Here is a 24731-nt window from a genome sequence, read left to right on the forward strand (position 1 = left end):
TTGGTCGTCTTTGTGAACTCATGGCATTATTTTCCCATATGCATTATGATACTAAGAAATTCAACCCCAACCTGTATGAAAAGCACAGCCCAGGGTCCTACTTTAGGCTAGAGTTAATGCCTTTCAGGGGCCAAGGGGGCGTAGGAGGCCCATGCAATTTAACTGAAGCTCAGGTGCCGTGTGGGATTTTTATTCTTTTTAGGCCACGACCCTTCAGAATGAGATTAGGGCAGGGGCTGCTGATCCGGCTGTGGATCCAGGGAGCTCTAAAATGAATCTCTACCGTTCCTTTAAGGTCTTTCTGGTTCCTCCCAGTGTTGTCATTGCCGAGGTCAATCTTGTAGTTGTTCAGATGTGCTCCTTTTTGCTGTCTTGTGAGTCTTAGCCAGTGATCCAGATGCCCAAGGAGAGAGTCTCCGGAGGGCCTAGCCCCTTCCCAGTATCAAGTGTGCGCTCCTAACCTGTGTGAAGGTGGTCTTTCCAAAAGCAGTGAATTGAGAAATTCTGCAAATGGTAATCTGGATGATCGGCGTGTATCTCTTGGGCCTGGATTTCCATTATGTTAGTGAGTGTAGGAAAATACTGTGTCTTTAATGGATGAAAATTCAATGTATGCTGTGAATTTGTTGGTTTGAAACATTGAAAAATTTTCATTAGACAATGTTTACATACCTCACCTGAAGAACCTTTGAGAGTGTATATATGAAATTTAAAAATATATTAAGTTGCTTTAAAACAATATGTATAGCTATAAAAGTTGGAGTTATTTTAACTTTGAATATGTACCAAGTCTCTTAAATATTGAAATCTGTGGGCTTTTTGTGCTTCTGTGTTTTACTTTCCTATTAGGCCATGTAGGAAACTGTGTTCTTGTTATTGGTAAAGGGGCCCTCGCTGAAATCCAAGCTTGGAAGGATTTCCTTTGTTGTTTCAGATTTTCTTGTTTGGTTTTGAGGGATGGGGTATGGAGCTAGAGGATGTGTGGGAGGGATTTCTCTAACATTGACATCTATTCCATGAGCTTTTTCTAGGCGCTTATTTTATTGCAGCGTATTAAACTTCTTTGATATTAAAGTGTGTTTGTGTAGTTACTGGAGAGGGAACAGAATGCATGGAAGCCCAGTATTCCACTTGTAACCTCTGGCAAAGTTGAGAAGTTGCCAGAAGGAACCAAAAAGCAATACTTCTTCATACTTCTGCCTCAGCCACGGTGTCGGTACTTAAAGGAACATTGTTTGGTAGCTCTGTGGCCATTTTGTGAGGTACACCTAACTTCAGGGGAAAGAAAACACTGTGGATGAATCCTTGGGAATTCCCACTGTGGAGTTGGAAAGGTGCCCGTGCTTCATCCTGAGGGACAGAGAGCAGCTGAAGCAGTAAGCCACTGTTAAATTCGGGGGTGATGTCCACAGCCACCAAGGAGGGCTGCCCCAGCTCTCTGTAGTCCGTTTTGGGGCCTGGCAGAATGCTGGCAGGAAATTCTTACATTTCCTAGCCTCGTGACTGTTTCACTGTATTCTTTCAGTTCTGCTTGAGAAGGGTCTATGTAAGCGTCTAGTGGGCCAGTGGATCCTGTGGAATCAGCCATGATTTCATTAGTAAGTTATATGACAGTGGCCATCGACATGCAGAACTATATCCAGTAAAAATAACCCTGCAGCTGACAGTCGGGCTACCTCTCTTAATCTGGATTCGGAGAATCATCTTGTTCCACATTAGGACTTTTCATTGTTAAAAGAGACTTCTTTTCCTCCCATATTGATCCTATTGGTAGAATAACTAGAATATATCTAAGAGGTGCAGACTGACTGGCTTGGAGTGAGGGGCCATCTCGAAAATTAACTCTTGACAGCACAGGCATCAGGATGATAGAGATGCGTTAGCACCGATCTCAGGAAAACTTGGCAACTCTAGTTGGAAGCCTGGTCGTTCTTTCTGTTGCTTCCCCTCCCCAGCCAAGCCCGGCTATGTCCATTTCCTTGGCTGGGGATTTCCTTTGAACTGTTAAATTTGCTACTTACTTCACTTTAACTCAGAGGTTGTAAACTGGTGGCTCACAGATGTGTTTTATTTAGCCTAGTGTTTAAAAAATTATACACATATACTATGAGTGTTGACATAAAATTTGGTTTCTGGCTTCTCTTTTAAAAAGTGACAGTGAGGATCTGATAAAGTTGGTGCATGGTGAGAATCAGCTGGAACTCAGTAGATTGGAAAATGTGCCTTTAAGGTCACCATAGTCCTTGTCAGCTACCATTTGTCCCTATTTTCTTTAATAGTAGGGAAATAGGTCTCTTACCTGCTGCTTTATCAAAAGTGGTGATACAAATTATGGGCCAGGAGGGCATGTGCCCACTTGACTTACTTAGGTAACCTACTGTCCAGACACTTGAGCTTACAACCCTGTTTTACCCCATTTTCTCTCCTATACCCAGTTCATTACTTTTCCTCCCAAATCCCTAATTGCTTTGCAGGCACTGCAGTTACCATCACTGCCCACTTGCAGGGTGACCACGTGCTGTTAAGGTATGACTTGGGCAACCATCATTATGATCTAGTGGGAAATCATTCTGTAGTCGTGGCATCAGAGGGCCAGCTGGGCCCCCTTGGTGGTAGTGGCCTTGCCCAGCCTGACTGCCAGGGCTGGGCCTTACCTAGATGCTCAGGTCGTGCATCCTACAAAACTCCTAAGAGCGATTCTGCAGTCTGAAATCATAGCGGAACTACTGTAGAAGTATGTTTGCCTTCTTTCTCCACTGATCCCTGTGAACCACTGGTTCATGGTGATAGGTTAACCTTACAGGACCTGGTTCAGCTGCTCTCTGTCCCTCAGGATGAAGCACGGGCACCTTTCCACGTTGCTTTCTCATCTGTTGCCCTGATTAAATGAAACCTTCAGAGTCAGCTTAAATGTGGATGTGGCTCTGTTCACAAACACAAGGTTTGGGTGTGACTGAGACACTTGAAATGAGGCTGAGCAGCCTCCCCACATCTCCACATGTGCTATGCCATGCCAGGGTCTGCCTGCCCTGACATCCCCAGGGAGCGATGACCAAGCCATCCCCTAGACCTCCCCTTCCTCCTTCAGAAGGAACCCACCTCCTCTGCCACTTCAGGAAGACCAGAGAGTTCCAAGGGCGGGTGTCCTACATGTGCTGCATCTGAGAGCCGTCCCTGGATTGTGGCCAGTGTGTGTGGGCAGCTCAGAAACCCCCAAACCCTGGGAAGCAGCTATGTCAGCAGCCCCGGGCTCATCCTTGGTGCAGAAAAAGAGATCGACAAGGCAGAACCTGAGTGAATCAATGTCATGTTCACATGGAAGACAAAAGACAATATCCAACACATTCTAGAACAATTCTAGGGAAAGGACAGGTGTGGCTCCCTCACGGGCCTGTTCTAAACCAGTCTCTCTAAAAGAGTGATCCAGACAAGACTACAGAAACCCCTAAACAAAATGTCACAACCACCCCACATCTGAAAAGCAAAACGAGACACCGGATATTGACTTTAACATATAAAAATACTATAACAAAATGAAATACAAATATATATTAGAATCTGTTAAGTATTCTGTATAAAGAGATACTTTCGTGGTTAGGCTAATAGCAGGCAAAAAAGGAGACGAGTCTGGCCTTTTCTGACACCTTCACAGGGAGCTGGGGCTACTGTGGCCAGTGGTGATGGCAGCAACCCCAGGACTTGCCCTGCTTGGGTCTCTTCAGCGCGTGTTTAATGGAGAGAGCCAGTGGTGACATCAAAGTGAACGAAGGTCTTTACTGAAAGGGTGACAGGTATGGAGGTGACTTATCAGAGATGATTTTGCCAGAGCCTTGTCCTGGGCCTCAGTGTGAACAGGCAAGATGAGTGGTGATCCAGCTCCTTAGCAACTTTCAGGTCGGTGGTTGAGGGAATGTTGATCCTGGGACACATAGCCCCTTGCTGCCCCCACTCTTGGGGTGGATCCCAGTCTTCCAGCTTGAAAGCGAGTGAGCGTGGGGCCAGGCTGGGTTGTGGGGTGTTGTGGAGGGGGGGGTGGGGGCTGTGGCCAGCTCATAGGACACTCCCTGTGAACAGACCCCTGTATTCTGCCCTCCCAACCCCATGGCACTGGGAGCGCAGGACTCCTGGCAGCCGTCACCCATTTGCCGGTGAAGAGGCTGCTGCCGGTTGGTGCCCCTCAAGCCCAGGGAGCCTCATCTACTCCAGGGCAGTGGGGAACGGTGATGGCCAAAGGAAGGTAAGTGTCTCAGGGCCGGTGGTCCCAGAACACCTGTGTTCCGTGCGAGGAGTGAGCCAGCTACGCTTGAGCTTTCCTCCATAGATCAGCACCTGCCTCATGCTAGAGCTGCTCTCCACGGTCCCACAGAGGGAGGCTGTGCAGCCCTAGGAGAAGCCTCTCAAGGCCCCAGCTGCTGTCTGTGGAGGGGAGGGGCACTGCAGCCTTGCTCAGAACTATAGTAGAGCCCATTCCCTGGTGAAGAGTAGATCCAGCCATGAAAACACCTCTGCAGTTGGGCAGGGCAGGATCCCCTTCGCATTACAGGGCTTCCAGGACTCAAACTCACTGGCCGGAGTCCCAGTGTAGTGGAACATGCCAGGCTTCCTCAGTTGCAAGGGGCTCCAGCCCTCTACTGCTCAGCGTCCAGAGCTCCCTCCCCGCACCGCCCATGGTGGCTGAGGATACAGGCACAAGACCACCTCAGCCACACCACAGGCTGCTCCCCCAACCCTGTCTTCTGGTTGTAGATGGAAGGGGCGAGGAAAGGGATATGCTCACTCCCCTTGCCCACTGGGGTCCTCTGGGGGCACACTGTCTTGGGGAGACATCTGGGTAGGAGAGTGTGACCTATCTTCTAGCCAGTTTGCCACTTATGCTCAAAGATAAGCTTTTTGTGTTTTCATTCTGCATGGAAAAGAAGGATTTGTAGTCACGTGGCCACATAGTGAGTGACTCAACAGAGAGTCCTTCCTTGCAAATGCCTAGGATGAGCAGCTCTAGCCTGGGCCACCGTCTGTGGTTGGAGCCCTCGGCTCATCTCATCCCAAGCATGTTGGTTACTCCTGTGATGCTCTACAATTAGTTCATATCTGTCCATGAGAGCAGCCCAGTACCAGCAGCCGTTCGGCATGTAAATATTTGTTGATGTGGTTAATAAAAATGGATCTAGCTCCTCCAGCCTCCCTTCTGGAGCCACAGTGGGAGGGTCTACATTGCTTCTACCTATGTTCAGTCAAACCACCTCACCATTTGATAGCTGAGGAGACTGAGGCCCGTGGAGAGGAAGTTGGCCCAGGGTGACGGAGGCAGCAGAGGTTTCCTGGTGCCTGGACCACTGCTCCCTACTGGTCTACACTGTGAGGGGATCTGAACCCAGTGTCCACGGGAGGAGACCCCTCCCTGGCTAAGCAGCCTAGCCCCAACCCCCTTGACCCTGTCCCCCTGCCAGTGGCTTGCCAGCATCTTGGGGCTGAGATAGCCCAAGACCAATACCCTTTTGGTGGTCAGTGTCTGGATGTGGTGGTTATTCAGCTAGAACCAAGAACCAACCTCCCCCCTCCCCTCCCCACCATCTTCTCTGGTGGGATCGCCACCCCAAACAGACCCAGTGGGCGTTTCCTCCACCTGAGAGCCCCATCCTTGAAGCTACAATGGTCAACCCATAACTTCAGGATTCAGAGTTCTGGTCCTAAGACCCAACCCCATCCCCAGCCTCATTACCCATGGAGCAGTAGCTGCAGTTCTCCTCAGCCCAGGGGGCAAGGGTCAGTCCCTTCCTGGCCAGCAGGAGGGCCCTTCCCCTCTGCAGCCTGGCCTACTGCTAGCACATGCTGCAGCAGCAAGCGGAGCAGAGAGCCAGGCCGGCTGCCCCAGAGTAGCCTTCAAGGTTTTCTGCAGGGGGCAGGGGGCAGGGGGCAGGGGGCAAGGAGCTTCTGAGGCCAGCATGGGCCACAGGTGAGAGGGGAAAGCTGGTTGGGGAAGGGGCCAGTCCCTTTTTCAGACCCAAGTAGTAGGCAAGCAGGAGGTGCCACCATTCTGCACTTCTTGGCCTGACCTCAAGCACACATTCATTCAACAAATATTTATTAAGCGCCTATTTGTGCAAGGCACTTCGGAGAGGGCGGCCTGCAGACCGGGCGCCGCCCCCGCCCCCGCCCCCGCCCCCGCCCCCAGCGCCCGTGCTCCAGGAGGTCGGCGCCGCCCGCAGGAGCCGTGCCGCCGGCCCGCACCCTCATCCCTGCTGCCGGCCACCGAGCTCCGCTGCAGCCGTGCCCCCTCCCCGTCCAGCCAGGCGCTAGGCGCAGACGCCACAGCCACACTTGGTGGGCTTCTCCACCTCCTCCGCAAAAGAGGTCCCGTCGCTGCACTCAAAGGTGAACTTCCTCCGCTTCAGCCGCAGGCCCTGGCAGCAGCCCTGACCTGGACATGAGCCCTGGCACTCCACCCACGACAGCGGGCGCGTCGTCTGGCAGATGGCATAGCCCCTCTGGACCTGGTGAAAGTCCCGGACAGGGGAGCCCCGGCACTCGGACTCTGGATAGGACAGACACCAAGAGAAAGCCTCAGGGCACACCCCGGGGGTCCACGCTGGCCCAGGGGGCAAGGCAGGAGGAGGAGGAGGAGAGGCAGCTCCAAGCACCAGGGCCTCTAGCGCTCAGACTCCACCTCCGTCCCCACCAGACATGCACATGCACGAGCTTCCTCCTGGGCCCACAGTCCAGTGAGTAGGAAGGAAGAACTTTCTAGCTGCCAGGAGCCTCCAGGACAGATTGGGCTGCCAGGTAAGTGGGCTCCATGCAAGAGGAGGCTGGAGGCTGGAGTCTGGGAAGGCAAGAACAATAGAGAAGGAATTTGTGCCAGGAGCAGGGGGGCCTTGGGGACCCTGAAGGTGCTTGAGTTCTGGACTTCTCCCCTTCCCTCTGCCCAGCCTCAGCAGTCTCTATGCCTGCAGAAGCATCTTGGTCACAGGGGCCAGGGAGGGCCTGGGAAAGAGTTCCAGTTCCCAACCCTCAGACTTCCTGCTGCTCCCAGGGGCACAAGGTAATGGGGCCAAGATGTGGGGGTTCGGGCAGGAGCTGTTACCCTGGGCAGTCCCTTCTGTAAGGAGAGACCCCAGCCAGAAGGGGCACTTCCCCGGGTAAGGGGGGCTTCAGGGCAAGCTGCGCCATTTATCTGGTGATGGGGCTCAAAGCCCAGCCCCATAGCAGTGCAGGAGAGGGGAGGGGGCACAGAGGGGTTGCCAGGTTGGGAGGAGGAAAAGTCAAGTCACTACTGCAAGTTGTGGAGAGGGCATGTCAGGAGGGGGGCCCCTGACCTTGCTCACACAGCTCGCCCGAAAAGCCAGGGTCACACACACAGTGTGCCCCCTTGGTGGCCAAGGCCTGGCAGTGGCCATGCAGGCACTGCAGGCCCCCACAGGGGTCTGCAGGTGCCCCAGCCTGGTTGCACAGAGCCCCTGAGTACCCATCCTGGCACTGGCAGCTGTAGGAAAGAGCGTCGAGGGGCACACATTTTCCATGGACACACCTAGAGGGGACAGAGAAAAGGTGCTGTGAGAATAGGCTGGAGCCAGTCCAGTCCTAGGGTACCCCACAACCCCAGCCTTGGCGTCATGGGATGTTATTCTGTGCCCAAGAGCAAAGGGGAGCAAAGTGAGATTCTGTGTCCCTGGAGATGCCTTCCTATTAATACAAACTGAAAATTAGAAAAAAATAAAACCCTGTGTTGGGCCACATGTTCCAGTCTGGGGGTTTAAAAATATAGTCCATGCAGCAGCCCTCACCCTGGCGATAGGAGCTTGAAGGGAAGGGAAGGAAAGGGAACCCACAGGTGGGGCAGGGGGTGCGGGCTCCCTGAACCCAGCCCAGGCTCACTTGTGGCCATGGCAGGGGCCGTCTGCTGGTTGGTCGCAGTGCAGGCCCCCCCAGCCGGCCTCACAATGGCACACGGGCCCCGGAGCGGCCCTGGGCTGGCAGATGCCGTGGAGGCAGTAGAGCTTTCGGCAGGGCTCACAGCCTGGCACCACGCCCGGCTTCATCCGAGTCTTGGTGAAGTCCTGCAGCTCGTTGTTGATGTATAGGTTTCGGATGCAACCATGGAAGCTGGTGCCGTTGAGGATCTGCCACAGGCGGAAGGCGGCTGAGTTCACATCCACTGGCATCCCTGGGGTGGGCAGGAGGGGGCAGAGCTGGGCCGAGTCAGGCTCAGACCGTGCCTGGCACTCACCACTGAGGTCCACTGGGCATCTGCACAGTGTTCCCTCCCACCATCGGCCCTTCTGTTTCTGCAACCCTGGGCCAAGGTCCTTTGCCACATTGGAGGGTCCAGACTCCTTTCCCGGAAGAAATAGAAAAGCTGCCCCCTCTATGACCAGAGCCCGGGGGTGCCAGGCCTAGCTGTAGCCAGCTGACAAAGAAAGCCCTGGGTGCCTAAGGTCTGGCTGCCGTCATCCAAGGCTCCTTCCTACCCTGTGGGACACCAGCTCTTACCTCCTTACTCCAAAAGCAACAAAGAACCAGAGCCTAGAGCTTTGTCACCTGCTTTTGTGGTCATCCCAGCAACCCTCCGAGGTTGGAGAGGCTAAACCCCATCTGGTACTCAGTGACTTGCCCGAAATTGTATAACTAATAAACCGCAGAGCTGGGATTAGAACCCAGGGTTCTCTCCTTCACAGCTGCCCAAAGTCTCGCCAGGGCCCTCTGCAGCACTGAGAAAGCCCCACCGTTGCAGAAACCTGACTTGTCTGGACCTGGAAATGTTTGCCTGCAAAGCACAGAAAGCTACCTGGGAGGTCCTCAGCTGATGCATGGACTCTGAGCCTGGGCCTCCTGCAGCAGCTCTGAGCCTCAGAGGGCTCCAAGACTGGGAATGGACCCTGAACACTTGACAAGCCCCTCCTGGCCCAAAGCCAAGAGGAAAGGTACCCACTTTGGAAGACAGCTGGGAAAGGTCCAGGGTCCCCTCAAGGACAGGCCTCAGACTGAACCCAGGTACCCATTATTCTTGGTCAGTCTGGGCTCCAGGCTGGGGAGGACAATCCACCAGTGGCTTGGGATACCCCCACAGTCCAGTGGCCTGGGCACCAGCCCTCCTGGCAAGCCTTAGGCCAGAGAGCAACAGAATCCCCACCTGGAATGGCTGTCCCCATCATGTGAGCCAGCCACAGCCTCTCCTTGGGCCAGGTCCTTACCTCCCACGTAGAGGGGGGCCTCGCTGTTTAGCGTGTAGTGTTTGCCAAAATTGTCCATGGTCATGGGACTGCCTCCATCGATGGAGAGATTCACCATCTGGTCAAAGGTGACCAGCTCAACAGTATGGAACTGCCCATCGTTGATCGTCTCAGCACTGGAAGAAGATGGGGTGCCCCCACCGCAGGGAATGGGCTTCAGTTCGGCCCATCTCTGCCTGGGCCCTTCCCCAGAAAGGCCACTGGTACAGCAGCTGTTTCCCAAGGAATAACATCTCTAAGGGAGGAGGGTGTGTAGACCCTGTGGCCTAGGGCCTGGTCCCTCCTGCTTCCCTTCTCGGGACACCCTGGGGAAAGCTGAGCAGTTTGGGGCAGGGGTTTCCAACTTACCATCTCTCCCTTCCCACGAAGGAGCCCCCAGTGAGGAGGAGGTGGGATAGGGAAGGCTGGGCCCACTGCTCAGGTCTCAGCCTCAGCCCCAAGCTAGGGCCACACTAGATGGTTCAAATGCCCTTCCCACTCAGGCAGCCCAGGTCCTGGTGGTCCCGATAACCACCTGCTCTTGGCCCGGGAGACCCCGAGGGAGGGTGGGGGGGCATGATGGAGCCTTACCTGTAGATGGCAGAGCTGGGGTAGCTGCCTGGGTCGTAGCTGACACGCACATGACCCTGGTACAGCTCCACTGCGATGTGGTCATTGTCCCCATTGTACAGCAAGATCCCGTTGTCCTCCGCCGTGGAGACCTGAGGGGCGAGGGCAGTCTGTCCCACCCCAGCCCACACAGCAGTGGCACGGGTAGGTGGGGCAGATGGAGGACCCACATTTGGAAGAGGAATGCTGTGTGCAGAGCGGTCCTCCCCTGACTACCCAGCCTGCCCAGGGGACACCTCCTCCAGGGGATGCTGACAGAGGCCAATAGCCCCTGGGTTCAAATGCCATCCACTGCCAGCTGGCCAGGGCTGCAGAGAGAAGGCAGATGGACCAGCTGAGGCCTGGAAACTGTGTGCTGGAGGGGCAGGTAAGAGACCTTAGGGCTACCTGCCCAGAGAGGAAAGTCTGATGGCTGTGGGGTAGCCTGTTCTGTGGGCCTCTGGGAACCACCAAGAGGACAAGTGTAAGGAAGGCTAACAGCCACGACCACCCCAGCCTGGAAGGAGCCACTCAAGAGGTAGTGCCTGTCTCTGGAGCTGTGCAAGCAAAAGCTGGAGTTACCTGGGGAGGGAGGTCTCTCGCCGATGCTGTGGGAACCCTGAGCCTGCCTTGTCCCTCTTCCCCCATTTCTTCTGGTGAAGAGCCTGACTCCCTGGTCTCATAGGGCTGGCACAGGGCCCAGGCTGGGCCCATCATATCCCCCCTCTCGCTGGACTCTGTGGCCAGGCCAGGGATGGGCATGTGGCTGAAGGCAGGCCAATCAGAGATCTGCCCTGAGGCCGTTGATTGCTGTCCTACCAGCTGACAGGGTAGAGCCTGCGACAAAGTGGGGGTGGGCAGCGGGGCAGACTTCCCCTAAGGAGGGGCCTGAGGCCGTGGCTGAGAGGGTTTGGGGGAATTTTATGTTGTTGAGCAGTTAGGCTAGCTGCATTCTCTCAGTGTAGACCGTGAACGTGGGCAGGATTTGGGAGAGGTGATGAGATAGGGGAGAGCATAGTGAGCACGCGGGGAGGCTGAGGAGCTTTGTGAGCAAAGGAGAAAGAGACATGGCTGCTGGGGTGGGGAATGCAGGAGGAAGAGTGAGCTCGCCAAAGAGGACACACAGACTTTTATCATCTTAATGTGATGTGCACCCTCCCCTCCTCTCCCTCCCCAAAAACTGTTTGGCAAACAGTGCCCTTCAAGCGGGATGTGCTTTTTGCCCTCCACAAACTGATGTTCGGAGATGAAATTCAAGACAGGAAACAGCAAAATAAGGGCCCCAGGGCCAGGAGGCTAAAGATACAAGGCCAGAGCTGAAGCCTGGGGCCAACTCCGGCCGTGTCCCAGCCACGTGGAGAGTGTGCAGCGCTGAAGGCTGGCGCTGAGGAGCCCGTGAGGGTGGCAGGAGAGGATCCAGCTGCCCGAGACCACTCCCCCACCCCCTTCCCTGATCGGAGATTGCTTTTGTGACCCAATAACCTTCCCACATCTGCTGGACCCATATCCAAAGAGTTTTGATTACACAGGCTCCTCCCAGTTCTCCGGGGCAGGGATGCCCCCCCACCCCACTGCTCTGACCTGCCCGACTCCCCTCTGCGACCGGGCACCCTGGGCGCGCACCTGCAGCGTGATGTTGGCCCGGGGCCAGTTCTGCAGGTCGGTGAACTGCAGGTAGGTGTCCCGATCCACAAAGTTGACACTGAGCAGCTTCTCGCACTCGGGGCCGCCGAAGCCTGGGAGGCACTGGCACACAGGCCCACTGCCCTGGTCCACGCAGTTGGCCCCGTTCTGGCACTCAGTCCCCTCGCAGGGGCTTCTGGGGGCGGGAGGAGCCTCACAGAACTGCCCGCTGAGAGGGGAGGAGATACAGGTCAGAGAAGGCCGGGCAAAGGGCCAAGGCGACAGCTTTCTCTCCCACAGTCCTAGAGAGAAATTCGCTGGACATCTTGGGGAAGTGGATCCTTAAAGCAACAGAAGATGCTCCTAACGAACACTTTTCCCGAGAGAACTAGGAGCCGGAAGGATACTGCAAACAAGGTGAGAAACCGGTATGGTCCCTGGAACAGCATCATCGCTATCCCCTGGGCATTTGTCAGAGATGGAAAACCTGAATCTGCTTCTTAACAAGATCGTGTGCAGATCAAAGTTGGAGAAGCACTCATGGCTCATGGCTCATGGCAGTCAAGTCTGCTAGCAAATTTTACTATTGCCCATCTTACAGGAAAAAAACAGACACAAGCAAAAGAGTGAAGACGCAAATGACTAAAGAAATAAAAGAGGGGACAGGACTACCAGCAGGGAGTTCTGACCCACACTACACCCACAGCACCAGTGTTCACAGCAGCCGAGAGCAGAAACAACTCAAATGCTCTCAGCGGATGAATGGATACACGAGTGTGGTCTGTCCGTACAATGGAATGTTACTCAGCCACAAAAAGGAATGAAGTTCTAATGCATGCTGCCACATGGATGAAGCCCCAAAACAGGATACCAAGTGAAAGGAGCCAGTCACAAAGGACCACAGATTGTGTGATTCCATTTGGAGGAAATATCCAGGATAAGCAACTCTATAGACACAAGTACTAGATTATTGGTTGCCTGGAGCTGAGACTGGGGTGGGGGGTGACAGATAAGAGGTATGGAGTTTCTGTCTGGAGTAATGAAAATGTTGATTATGGTTAATAGATGCACAATTCTGGTAGTATACTACAAGCCACTGAATTATATACTGAAACTGGGTGAATTATAGGGCATGTGAATTATAGCTCAATAAAACTATTAAAAAAAAAAAAAAAGACCCAAGCAGAGCCTGGGACGTGGGTGTCCAGAAGGAGGGCAAGTACCCCCCATCCCAACCTTTCAGAGAAGTCCAGCTGTGAAGATAAGTGACCTTTATGTCAGCAAGTGTCTTCAGAGAGGTGCACTGGGCAGGTATGTGGTGGGCACTGGGCAGTAATCTGTACCCACCTCCCACTCCCTCCACCAAACAGTTTAGGAACCCCGTGCTTATGGTCTGAGTGATAGGGGACTTTCCCCAAGGCCACACAGCTGGGGATGGCACAGCCACGGTTAGAACCCCAGGATCCAACTTCCAGACGAGGACCCTTACTCCCTCCCTTCAGCTATGCTTGGGGGCTCCTGCCAGCCCCGGGGCCACTCACCTGTAGCCCTCCGCACAGAGGCAAGAGTAGCTGTTGACTTCGTCCACACACTGGGCCCCGTGCCGGCAGCGGTGGTCCCTGCAGTCATCCTGGTTCTCGCTGCAGTTGTCACCTGCGTAACCTGGTGCACACTCACACCTGGGAGGCGACCAGGGGTGGGGGGCGGTCAGTCCCTCACTCAGTCAGGAGCCTGTGGGGTCGGGGGCCATGTGTGGACAGAGAACCCCAAGGCCCGTGCGTCCATGGGACAACCAGGAGGTCAAACAGAGCCCCGGAGAGAAAGCTGCCCCCCAGCCCGTCCTGGGACCCTTTTCTGGTACAGGAAGGGAGCTCTGTGTGGGCCTCTGTGTGGGGGCAGGTTCTGGGCTGGGAGGTTGGACATCCAGTGGCATGAGAAGGGGATCTTGTCATGGAGGACCCACCATGACCACTGACAGCACATCCAAGGCCAAACTTCAGCCCCTCGACCTGCCCAGCTGCTCTCCAGAACAAGGCCCTGAATCGTAGGGCTCAACTAGCTCTCTTCTCCAGCCTCCCCAACTCCACCAGACCAGCCTCCTGGCCTTCCCCCCCCCCCCCGCCAGCTAGTGCCCCCGCTCAGGGACACCAGGCCAGCCCCCAGCCTGCCAGCTCTCACTGTGCCGCACTGGTTACCTGGAGATCAACTATTTGCCTATCAAATAAGGAGCACACTCCACCTACTTTTCAGTCACAGCCTTGCAAGATGCTCCCTGTCCTGCTCCCCCCCCATCAGGCCCACCCTGCGGTCAGACAGGTCTCCACTGTCAACAACCCCCAATCCACCAGCCCTTCCCTACCTTCACACCTATTGATTCTGAAACATCCCCTTCTCTCTACCTGCCTCAGTTCAACCTGGCCAATACCACACCTCCTCCAGGAAGCTCTCTCGGCTGTCATCAAGGGATCCCTGTTGGAAACTCTTCCAAACTAAACTGCAAACTCCAAGCTCAATCACACAACCTGTCAGGCAGGTGCTCTGCTCCTGCCTGGATGTTTTTATTCATTGCCAGTTTTTCAAGCTGTAAGGAATACTTTTCTACCCAATAAGAATATATACGTGTATGTACATGGACACACACACACATACCTAAAGTCAATTTCATGCCACAATACTCCTTACTACATAAAATGACATGATGCTCGGATACTTTCTCTTTTTTAGGTCTTGTTTTAAGATTTTATTATTCATGAGAGAGAGCACGCGAGCAGGGGGAAGAGCATAGGGAGAGGGACAAGCAGACTCCACACTGAGCGCCGAGCCTGACATGGGGTTCGATCTCAAGATCCCGAGATTACGACCTGAGCCAAAACCAAGAGTCAGACACTGAGCCAGGCAGGTGCCCCTCTATTTTAATTTTTAATTTTTACTGTTAATCTTGACGCAGCCTAGGGATCATAATCCACTGCTGGGGCTAGAGCTGCAATTGGAACAATGTTGCAGTAGCTAAGCCTCCGCCCACATTTACATTCACTCCTTCCCTCCCTCACTCATTCAGTGAATGTACTGAATACCTGCTGAGTTCCAGGCACAGCTGAGTTAGTTCCATCTTCCCTCCAAGAGGGGAGGGATGCGGGGCAGTCCTGCTTTATTCCACCACCTGAGGTCCAGCCCCTCCAAGCAGCGGGCATACCCCTTCATTTGCCACTGCCCCTTGGTCTACTGTGCCACCCCAGCAGCTCACCCACAAGTGCAGCATCTTTGCCGCCTTTGGATGGAGGCTCCCATGCACCCCTCAGTCTCCAACTGGACCTCAGTAACCCCTTCTCTTGCTTCTTGCCATTGTCCTTGGGCAGCTCCTGCTGGACGGTGGGCTCCGAGAGGCTCCACTCCCCACCCTGGCCTGAGTGGCTGGGGTTGGGTCCCTCAGCCACAGGCCTCAACCCTGACCACCTGTGCTGTCCTGAGCAGTGGAACAGGGGTCCCAGAAACGGGACTATGTTTACAAAGCTGCAATGGAAACATTTTAAAAGCCCATGACTTTCATGTAGTCTTCAGGTGACAGTGCACTTCCATATAGGCCAGTAACAAAGACGGCGACAACAGTCAATGACCTCTTATCCAAACCTCCTGGGCAAAACCACCAGATAGGTTTTGCAATTCTGAAATTTTGGCATTTTGGAAAGGTTATACAATGCCTAAAGCATTATGTAACACATCAGTGGCCCTGGGGCAGCCCCTTAATTACACTTGTTCACATTTCTGTAGCAAGATGTCTGTATGTTCGCACTACACGGCAAGAATAGTGACCGTAAGTAGCTTCATAATAGTGGGCATCAGGTCTTATTACCAAATACGTTCAGCTCAGACCAGATTTTGCTATCAAACGGGCTTTTGGTTTTCAGAGTTTTGTGCATTTTGTAATTGGGGAGGAGAAATTGTGGATCTGGAAAGATAAGAGCCCTTCATGGAGCACTTATCAGATGTCAGACTTGGAGCGAAGCGCTTTCCATGCATTTGCTCATCTGACCCTCACAGCCACCCCAGGAGGAAGCTACAGGGGCACCCGCTTTGCAGAGAAGACTGGCTCAGAGTGGTCAAGGCATCCAATCAGGGTCCGGCTGTAAACCCAGGTATGGCTGCCCAAAGCTGCGCCCACCACCACCCTGTCCCCGCACTGACTCGCAGGAACCGTGTGTAGCCAAGACCAAACCCACTTGACAAGTAAGGAAATAGAATGGTGACAGCAGAGGGGAGGGGACTTCAAGGCCCATTCCCTTGTCTGGACCTGAAAACGGGCAACACTGACCTGGGCCCGTCTGGAGTCCCCACACACTGGGCCTCGTGCTGACATGGGTTCAAATCCGGGGAGCAGAAGTCCACCAGCTGCTCACAGGCCCTTCCTGGGGAAAGGTGGAGGAAGAAGGAGAGAACTTCCCCCAGGCTCTGCCAGGCAGCTGGCCCAGCAGAAACCTCCTGCAGACACTGAGGGAGGGCCCCGGCCCTTCCATCCCCGGGAACGGGGCTCAGGGCATGAGACCCCACCACACTTACCCGTGTACTGCAGGGGACACCGGCAGCTATAGTTGCCCACGCCGTCCACACAGACACCCCCGTTGGCACAGGGGTGCTCCACGCAGTCGTCCGTATTCACCTCACAGGTTGGTCCTTCAAAGCCGGTGGGACAGGAGCACCTTGGCGGGGGGGGCAGGTGAGGAGAGCAGGGCAGGTGGGCCCGGGCCAGGGCAGTGGCCTTCCTGAGGCACCGGTGGAAGCCCGTGCCCACCGGTGACTACCATCATCCCAGAGCTCTGGTCCCTTCTCCGGGCCAGGCCCTTGTTAGGTGCCGGGGTTAGAGTACATCAGACAGCCCTGCACTCTGGGGGCTCACTCACAGTCTAGTTGGGGAGACAATGAGGAGACAGGCAACCAGACGAGAGTTGGGGAGTACCGGGATGGTGCCGCACGGAGGCTGGGGAGGGTGGACAGAGGCCGAGGACACTTAGCTCATACATCAGGGATGGGGCTAGAACAGGGCTGGGGGGGAAACAGGAGCCGGCTCGTGGAGGGTCCTGGAAAGCCATGGTCTTCCAGCCAACATACACCCTTCCCCAGGGGGCACTGGGGTCTTCCAAATGATAGGTGGGTCAGAGAGGTCTGAGAAATTAATTTCCAGATCTTTAAGCTCTGCACAAACGCTTCCCTGAACACACCTACCCAAGAGCTTCAGAAACGCGCACACACACCTCCCAACCTGAGTGTGAGCTGGGACGTGCCTGGAGCCCAAAACCCTCGGGCACCAAATAAAGGGACAATTAGGAAGGTCGAGGTTTCCAAAGTGACTGGACAAACGCTTTTGCAAGAGGTTCCAGTTCTGTGCATTAAAAATCACCCCGCCCACCATTCACGGGATGGTCAGCTGATCAAGCATTAAAAATAACTTTTGAGGACAGATCAATCTGGGGTTTTTGGCATATAAACTCGAAAGGGTTTCAAATAATTGAGTGACGTGCTACAATAAAACTTCTAATCCCAATGACTTATGTGCACAAACTTTCTCAGCATTTCTAGCTGTATACATATTTTTAAAAAAGGAACATATTGGATGCTGAGCCTTCTCTCATTCTGTCATATTCACCCCGGAACACAGGAACCAGTTAGAAGAAAAGCACACACAAAGAGCTCCACCTAGCTCATTAAGAGTCTAGTAACATTTTACTTTCATGTATAATAATTATCAATAAAATTTGGTACTAGAGTTATGTTCTGATCAGTTGTATATTATTGACAATTGTAATAACACCTCTGCAAAAGAAACTTCATCAGAGGTTATGGTGACAAATAAATATCTATAAACTTACATGCCCACGTTGGTGGCAGAGAAGTATGGCAGCGGGCTCAAGAGCATACTCTAGCAACAGAACATAGACATTGGAAGAGAAATGGAGGTGGGGGTGAGAAGTAAAATGGAAATACTAGTTCGAGGAGAAAAAAAGGAGGTAAAATGTTTAAGCTATTAAATAGGAGCTTGTTGGTGTGGTTTTAAAAAATGATATCAAATTGCTGTGCTATTCAGATTCCACTGGAAAATGATAAAAGTGAGCTAAAAAGTGGTTTTATTTTTAAATATTAATATTTACAATATCCTGGAAATTACCTCCTTTGCAATAAAAAGTTCAACTTACACTGAAAAATGCTAGCTGTCACTCTAAGAATGTGTGAGAGGGGATGTAGTTTAAAACACCTGTTTGGTGGGGTTATGTGAACAAAAAGGTATGAAGCACAGTTTCAGGGCCCACCCTCCAGCTGGGAGGGGGCTACCCCAGCTGCACCTGCCCTCCGCCTAGCAGACGTTTCTGAGGGGTCCTCTCAGCCCCCCAAGCTCCACAGAACCACCCCCACCCCAGGAGTCTAGCAGAGGAGGGGCCTGGAGGGAGCTGCCGCCAAAGCCCAGAGGAGGACTGACGGACGGAGCCTGTTTTAAGGACGCTGTTTCCAAGGTGACGGCCTATGAGAGGCTGTTTAGTGTTTTATTTTTTACATCTGGCAATCTGGGTTTGCAGAGACAGGTTTGGCTGTTCCTGCCAAGTAGATTCAACATCATTTTCCGAAGAGCGGATTTGTTCGGCTGGCAGTTTATTTTCAGCAATTAAATACTACATATTCCTTTGAAAAACTGGGTCCAGGAGAGCTCTGGGAAGGTGGGGGGCTCACCAAGCGGTCCTGGGGGAAATCAATGGGGGGGCTTACGTGGGAAGGTCAGACAGGAGTCAGGAGGGCTGGCCCTTCACGGAGTCCAAGGTGGGGTGCACAACGGCTGCCCAGGTGTGACCAGTGTGACCCAGAGACCATGGGGGGGCCCCAGATGGCGCACCTGGGACTTGCTCCCACCTCTGGGAAGGCCTCCCCACCAAGGAGCTGGCTAGGGGCCCTACCTTCAGTGAGCATGGGCACAGCAAGCTGATTTTGACTTCCAGGCAGAGGCCTTGGGGGTTAGTGGAGATTAAGGGGGTGTAAAACACCCCCGAACTGCCCCTTAACACTGCCACCGCATAGGCCCTTGGCCATGGACTGCCAGGGCCATCAGAAGACCCTCTGGCCCCCGGCATGGGCAGGGAGAGGCCTGGGGCAGGACCGGGCAGCGCAGCTCCAAGCCCCAGCCCCACGGGCTGCTGTGAGACTCGGCAGGCCCCCATCTCTCGGGGCTATAGGGGCCCAGCCTGCGTAGGCATGGAGGGGTCTCTAGGGAGTGCCTGCCCCTCCCCAGCGCAGCCCCACCTCGTCCTCCAACACAGGGAGGCCGGGGCCATCCCACTGGGAGGAGGGAGGCACCGAGGCTTGGCTGCTGGACCATCAGCACCCCGCCCACCAAGGTCCGGCCCCTCCAGGCAACTCACATGAACCCGGCATTCTCGCCCTCCTGCGAGCGGCAGGTCCCGCCGTGGCCACAGGGGCCGCTGGAACAGCTGTCCAGGGACACCTCGCAGTTTCGGCCCTGGGGGGCAAAGTGAGTGAGGACCTCAGAGAGACCCAGGGATTGGTGTGAGCCAACAGAGACAGCCAGCCCCCTCGGCAGCATGCCTCCCTGGCCCGGGAGCTGCCTCTCCTGCATTCGCTCATTCACATGCTGGGTCACTGAGTAAACATTCCCTCATGCACCTGCCCTGTGCACCCTGGGCAAAGGGGTGAACAAGACAGCCCCCCGCGGGGCCCAGCCTCCACTCACCTTGTAGCCGCTGGAGCAGGCACACCTGTACACCTCAAGGGGGTCATTATGGCAGGTGCCCTGGTTCTGGCACGGGCTGGACAAGCAGGGATCACACTTGGCCTGGACAGCCAGGGCGGGGGGACCTGAGACAGGGGGCAGGTGTCAGGGCCGAGGAGGGCAGGACAGCCCTCAGGGAGAGTGGTGGAAGTCCTCTCCCCAAGGAGGTTTGCGCCCTCCCTGTTTTTCCTCTCGGTCACGTTTATGCCCTCCTTTCTCAGCCCACCTCCCCGGCCTCCGGACCGGCCTCTATAAAGTGAGGTTAATCACAGCACCTGCCTCGGGGGCCGTAAGGACTAAATAAGCTAACTGAGAAGCACTTAATGGGCGGGCGCTGGACACCCACGGAGCCCCCACGAGGTGGTCCGGGCAAAGTCGCCGGTGTGAGGGCAACACAATCACTATGACTGAAGTCGGCTCTGGCTCCCCACCCAGCCCCGTCACAATGAGCAGGAGACCACAGCCGGCCACCTCGGCAGGGAGGGGACACGGCTCTGGGAGGGCCCGTGCTTAGGTGGGAAAAGTCCATTTGCCTTCAAGTTGTTTCTCTCCGAGGCTGAACGGGGAAGGACCCTTTCCCGTCACCACAGGCAAGACCTCCTCCGGCCCCTCGAGGACTCACGGGTCCTCTTCCCTGAACCTGGAGGTGGGCTGGGAGGGGCATGAGGACCTCACGAGAATAAACAGAAAACCCAGCCGGTAAACTCAGGTTTCCACTCAGACCTCCTTCTAGAAATGGAGAGATATCGGTCCTGCTGAAGAGGTGTGAGCATTAAGAGACACACTTTTCAGTAATAGCTGGAAGGAAGCATGAGCGGATTTCCCGGGTACCGCTGGGATTCCGTTTCTTCATCTGGGTGCTAGTTCCCTGGTGTGTTCAGTCTGTGAAAATTCAGGAACCCCCTCTACTTATGATCTGTGTACCTTGCTGTTATGCATGTTATATTTCAACAACAAAAAAATTAATTTACCAATACCATCTACTAACCATTAAATACTGAGCCAATGTTCTGCTCCCAACAGCCGAGCCACAGGTCAGGCCCCCCTGAACGGTTACCCCATTGACAGCCTCCTTCATGCCAGGTGGCCATTAACCTCTGGCTGTCAGTTTCACTTCCGGTGGAGGTCTGTGAGCTTGCAGAGGGCAGGGCCTGGGCCCCCAGCCGGCCCTGGCTCAGCGGGGCTCCCGGGCCATCAGTCAATCAATCAACCTCTGAAGGAGTATTTACAGACGCCCCGCATGAGGCAGCTTCAGAGCAAAGCATGTCCGAGTCCCAATCATGCTCAGGCCCCGTGTTTCAGCAAATGTCAGGGGAGTGGCCGCTGGGTCCAGGGGCTCGGGGTGGAAGCTCATTGCGGCGCACGATTCCTACCAAAGGGAGGCCCGAGCACTCCTGCTGCTGAGAGGCTGGGAGCTTCCAGAAACACTGCTGCTATTTTTATTTTCCTTACGTAACCCCAGGGAGGGATTAAGGCTCTCACCTCCCGAGATGTTCTGCCTGGCTTTTCTCATTCGCTGTACGCCAGGACCAGAAGGGAGCCATGCTAACAAGCAGCAGGTGCTTCATTCCTGCCACCTGACCCCCCACTCAGCCAGTCACCACGGGGACACAGAGGCCCCTGGAAGGCCCTGCCAGGATTAGGCGGGTCCCATGGGCCCCCAGCAGCAGGTGGTGGGGACGCAACCCTGTACCTACCACCCCCGCCCCCAGCCCCCGTGCTCATGCTCCTGGGCTCACCTTGGCATTCAAACTTCTTGGCAGGCGTGGTGAGGAGCAGCTTGCCCTCCATGTCCGGGGGCCCCGCACAGCGGGCAATGCCCGGTTCCTTATAGCCGGTCTTCACCCAGCCAGACAGCCAGCGGAGGCGGCAGTCGCAGTACAGAGGGTTGGCCCCGATGGCCCTGCATCAGAGAGCAGAGGGCAGCAGTCTTCCGTGGGTCCTTCGCCCACTAGGCACTGAGCTTGCCGGGCCCTCAGCCAGGGGCGGGCAGAAATCCTACCAGCCCCCATGACGTGAGTCTCTACGGCGCAGCCAGTGCTGTTCCAACACTTCCTATGTGTTCTCTCTCTCTCTCTTTTTTTTAAAGATTTCATTTATTTGACAGAAAGAGAGCACAAGCAGGGGGAGTGGAAGAGGGAGAAGCAGGCTTCCCACAGAGCAGGGAGCCCGATGCGGGGCTTGATCCCAGGACCCCGGGATCGTGACCTGAGCCGAAGGCAGACGCTTAACGACTGAGCCACCCAGGCGCCCCTTTATATGTCATCTTCTCAGTCCTCCCCACAGCCCGCTCTCCCCATGGCACATGTTGAAAGAGGCTCAAAAAGGTTGAGCACTTGCCCAAGATTGCACAGAGAAAGGGGGGAGGTGGGATTTGAACCAGAGCTGTTGAGGCCAGAGCCAATCAGTGCATTGCCTCCAGAGTGCATGGGGGGGAGGAGCCCCCATTTCCTGCTGGGATGAACCAGCTGCTTTCCCACGGCCCTGCAGCCCCACGGTGTAAGCTTTCTTCTCCGTCCCCAACAGTGGGAATCGAGCCTCACGGGGACGAAGCCACTTCCCTAGGGTCACGCAACTGGTGAAGGCAGCCCCGGGCTCCAGACCCAGGGCGGTCTGACTCTGAAGCCCACACTCTTTTATTTTTCTTTTCATTTTTCATTAAACAAGGAGCACATGGATGCACTCTCATTGTAAACCACTTCCAAATCCTGCCAACAAAAGTCTCCGCCTCACACGATGTGGGGAACTAGGTACTAAGTGCCACTGAATTATACACATCAAAATGGTTAATTTTACATTAAGCGAATGTCACCTTAATATTTTTCAAAAAGGCCCATTCCTATAACTCCGACGGCAGGGAGTTTTGTGGTATCTATCACATCACCCGTGCAGTGGCCTTTTGACCTAGCGATTCTGTTTCTGGAAGTTTATCGCAGATACACCTGCGCAGGTGTGTGAAGACATCTGCGCAGTGGTATTGATCACAGCCTTGTTTCCAATAGAATGAAAGAAATTACAATACATCCACATTACGAAGAAAGGCTGCCCCAGTGTCCCTACCAACCACAGAAGGACCCGTGGTCACACGGTCACCACACCCAGGCTTGTAGCCTTCTGGTCTCTCCCATAGTTACACCTAGGGCTTTTTTTAAAAATTAGTTTAATTCAATTAATTAACATATAATGTATTACTGGTTTCAGAGGTACAGGTCTGTGATTCATCAGTCATCATTCCATCACGTGCCCTCCTTAATGCCCATCCCCCAACACCTAGGGTTCTTCTTCACAAAGTGTATCCCCCTCCTGCACATCATTACCGAGCAGCTTCTTGTCACTAAGTGGCACATCTTGGAGATCTTTCCAGGTCAGCAATAAGGGATCCACCGCATTTTGTCAAAGTGCTTCACAGCATCCCAAAGAATGGATATCTCACAGCTTACTGAACACTTTCCCTATTGCCAGACATTCTGGTTGTTTCCAACGGTGTGAGCATTTCTCTGGAACAGGGCCTAGAAGTAGGCTTTAGGTCACAGAGGAAGCGCACGCAGGATGTTCAGAGCTGCCTTGTATCATCTCGCCGGCAGCATCAGGCCAGGCCTGCTCCCTCACCACCACACCCCCACCCCCCCCTGCAACACCGCACAGCCACACTCAACACCTCCCTGACTTACAGTGGAGCCAGGTTTGGGGGAATGCAGGGGCCAGAGCTCCTCGGTCCAGCAACGAGAAAAATCAGAGCCTCGGGGCGGGCAGTTCATTTATAGCAACACTATTTTGCAAATATAAGGCTGTGTGATGAGAATGAGAATGGGCGCGTTTATTAAGTGACCAACGGATGTGCTGCCCTTTTCCACCTGTTTCTGGGCAATAGAGAGGAAGCAGCTCCCCCGAGGTGTGTTGGGTCTGATGAAAGCAGCTGCAACTCTGAGCAGGAATTCCCCAAAATAGCCCAGCTGATGACTGCACAGTCTTTCCAGGCGGCTGGGCAAGTCTGGCCCCAGCGCAGCTCCTCCCTGCCCCCTGACCTTGAGCTGCCGCGTCACCTCTCTGGGGCTCACTTTATGACTCAAGCAAGAGCCTACGCGATCTGGAGGGGGCGCAGAAAGACAAGCACAAATAACCTAAAATGGGCACCAAGGGAATAATGCAGCGTGGAAGAGAAGGCCAGTTCAACCTCGACGTGTGTTTAATTTTTTCTGTCCTGATCTGCTGACAGCATCCATCCTGGCTAATGGGACAGGTGGCGATACCTTCCTTTCCCCACTGAACAGTGCCAGGCTGCTAGAGGTAGAGGAAGTTCAGATGCTCTAATTTTTTTGAAGCTACAGTGTGTTTAAAAAAAAAAAAGACTTTTTGGGGCACCTGGGTGGCTCAGTCAGTTAAGCGTCTGCCTTCAGCTCAGGTCAGGATCCCAGGGTCCTGGGATTGAGCCCTGCATCGGGCTTCCCGCTCGGCAAGATGCCTGCTTCTCCCTCTGCCGCTCCCCCTGCTTGTGTTCCCTCTCTCGCTGTGTCTCTCTCTGTGAAATAAATAAATAAAATCTTTAAAAAAAAAAAAAAAGACTTTTTGTAAATAACAGGAATACAAAAATTGTGCTATATTTAAAATGTTTACGTTAAGCAGATTAATATTTTTAACATAAAAAGTGCAAGGTAATGTGATTCTGTTATCCAAAATGTCAATACAGACTTTATTTTAAAATACTTGTTTTGTAGTGCACCGCAGGAGTGTGGTCTGGTAATGAGCCATGAGCTGAAAGTTAATTATGAGTGGCTTCTTCTTTCAGTCCTGTAGCTCTTTTAGAGAAAATGCGCCAGAGACTGAGGCCACTGTGAATGTGGAGACCTTGACATAATGCCAATTATGCCAGGATTGTCATAATGCCAATTCCCCCTTCGTCCCCCCCATAAATGGCAGCAAAACTGCACCGCAAATCTTTTTTTAAGGTTTTTTTTTATATTATTTATAAGTAATCTCTACAGCCAAAGTGGAGCTCAACCCTCAAATCAAGAGTGACAATCTCCACCAACTGAGCCAGCCAGGCGCCCTGTGTGCACCTCCAATCTAAGTGTCCCTTTCTGACTCTTTACATAAAAAGAATAATAAAGAATAATAAAAACTTCCAAAGTCAATATAACATTCAAAAGTAAATTCTGGGTTGACCCACACGTTTTCCTTGTTTCTATATAGAGCCAACTCTGCACCTGATTTCAACCGTTCCCACGCTCATTCACCCAAAGGCTGGGGTTTTGAGACGACTTCACTTTCACCTGGGGACCATTTTTCCCACCAAAAGTGACTGTGAGCTCAGTGGGGAGTGGAGAGTCACGGGCCCAGCTGAGGCGCAGTGGTGGGGACCCAAAAGGGCTGTGATTCAGGGTTACACTCTAGCCAAAGTATAAATAATCGCGTGTTGTTGATCTTTGGTGTAACTTGGAAATAGCTGAAATGGCAGATACTCGGTGTGTTCACACCAAGGCTCCTATTACTGTAACCGGGACCAAGGTAGCACTCCTGAGGCTGTTTCC

The 24731-nt window shown here is 53.9% G+C and overlaps 1 protein-coding gene across 1 annotated transcript in view; it reads right to left on the reverse strand.

Moving 5' to 3' along the window:
• Nucleotides 1–6293: 6293 nt before the first annotated feature.
• Nucleotides 6294–24731, reverse strand: part of SLIT1 (slit guidance ligand 1) — a 164223-nt gene continuing 145785 nt past the window's right edge. The window contains exons 26-37 of the mRNA XM_021699806.1: nucleotides 20943–21106; nucleotides 19165–19289; nucleotides 18836–18933; nucleotides 15989–16132; nucleotides 15748–15837; nucleotides 12980–13117; nucleotides 11439–11667; nucleotides 9798–9928; nucleotides 9189–9343; nucleotides 7873–8161; nucleotides 7314–7525; nucleotides 6294–6532 (exon numbers count right to left, since the gene is read on the reverse strand). Of these exons, the coding sequence (XP_021555481.1) occupies nucleotides 6294–6532; nucleotides 7314–7525; nucleotides 7873–8161; nucleotides 9189–9343; nucleotides 9798–9928; nucleotides 11439–11667; nucleotides 12980–13117; nucleotides 15748–15837; nucleotides 15989–16132; nucleotides 18836–18933; nucleotides 19165–19289; nucleotides 20943–21106 (2014 nt within the window). The remainder of the gene's footprint in view (nucleotides 6533–7313; nucleotides 7526–7872; nucleotides 8162–9188; nucleotides 9344–9797; nucleotides 9929–11438; nucleotides 11668–12979; nucleotides 13118–15747; nucleotides 15838–15988; nucleotides 16133–18835; nucleotides 18934–19164; nucleotides 19290–20942; nucleotides 21107–24731) is intronic.

The sequence above is a fragment of the Neomonachus schauinslandi genome, chromosome 6 (genome assembly GCF_002201575.2).
Source record: "Neomonachus schauinslandi chromosome 6, ASM220157v2, whole genome shotgun sequence".
NCBI classification, from domain to species: domain Eukaryota; kingdom Metazoa; phylum Chordata; class Mammalia; order Carnivora; family Phocidae; genus Neomonachus; species Neomonachus schauinslandi.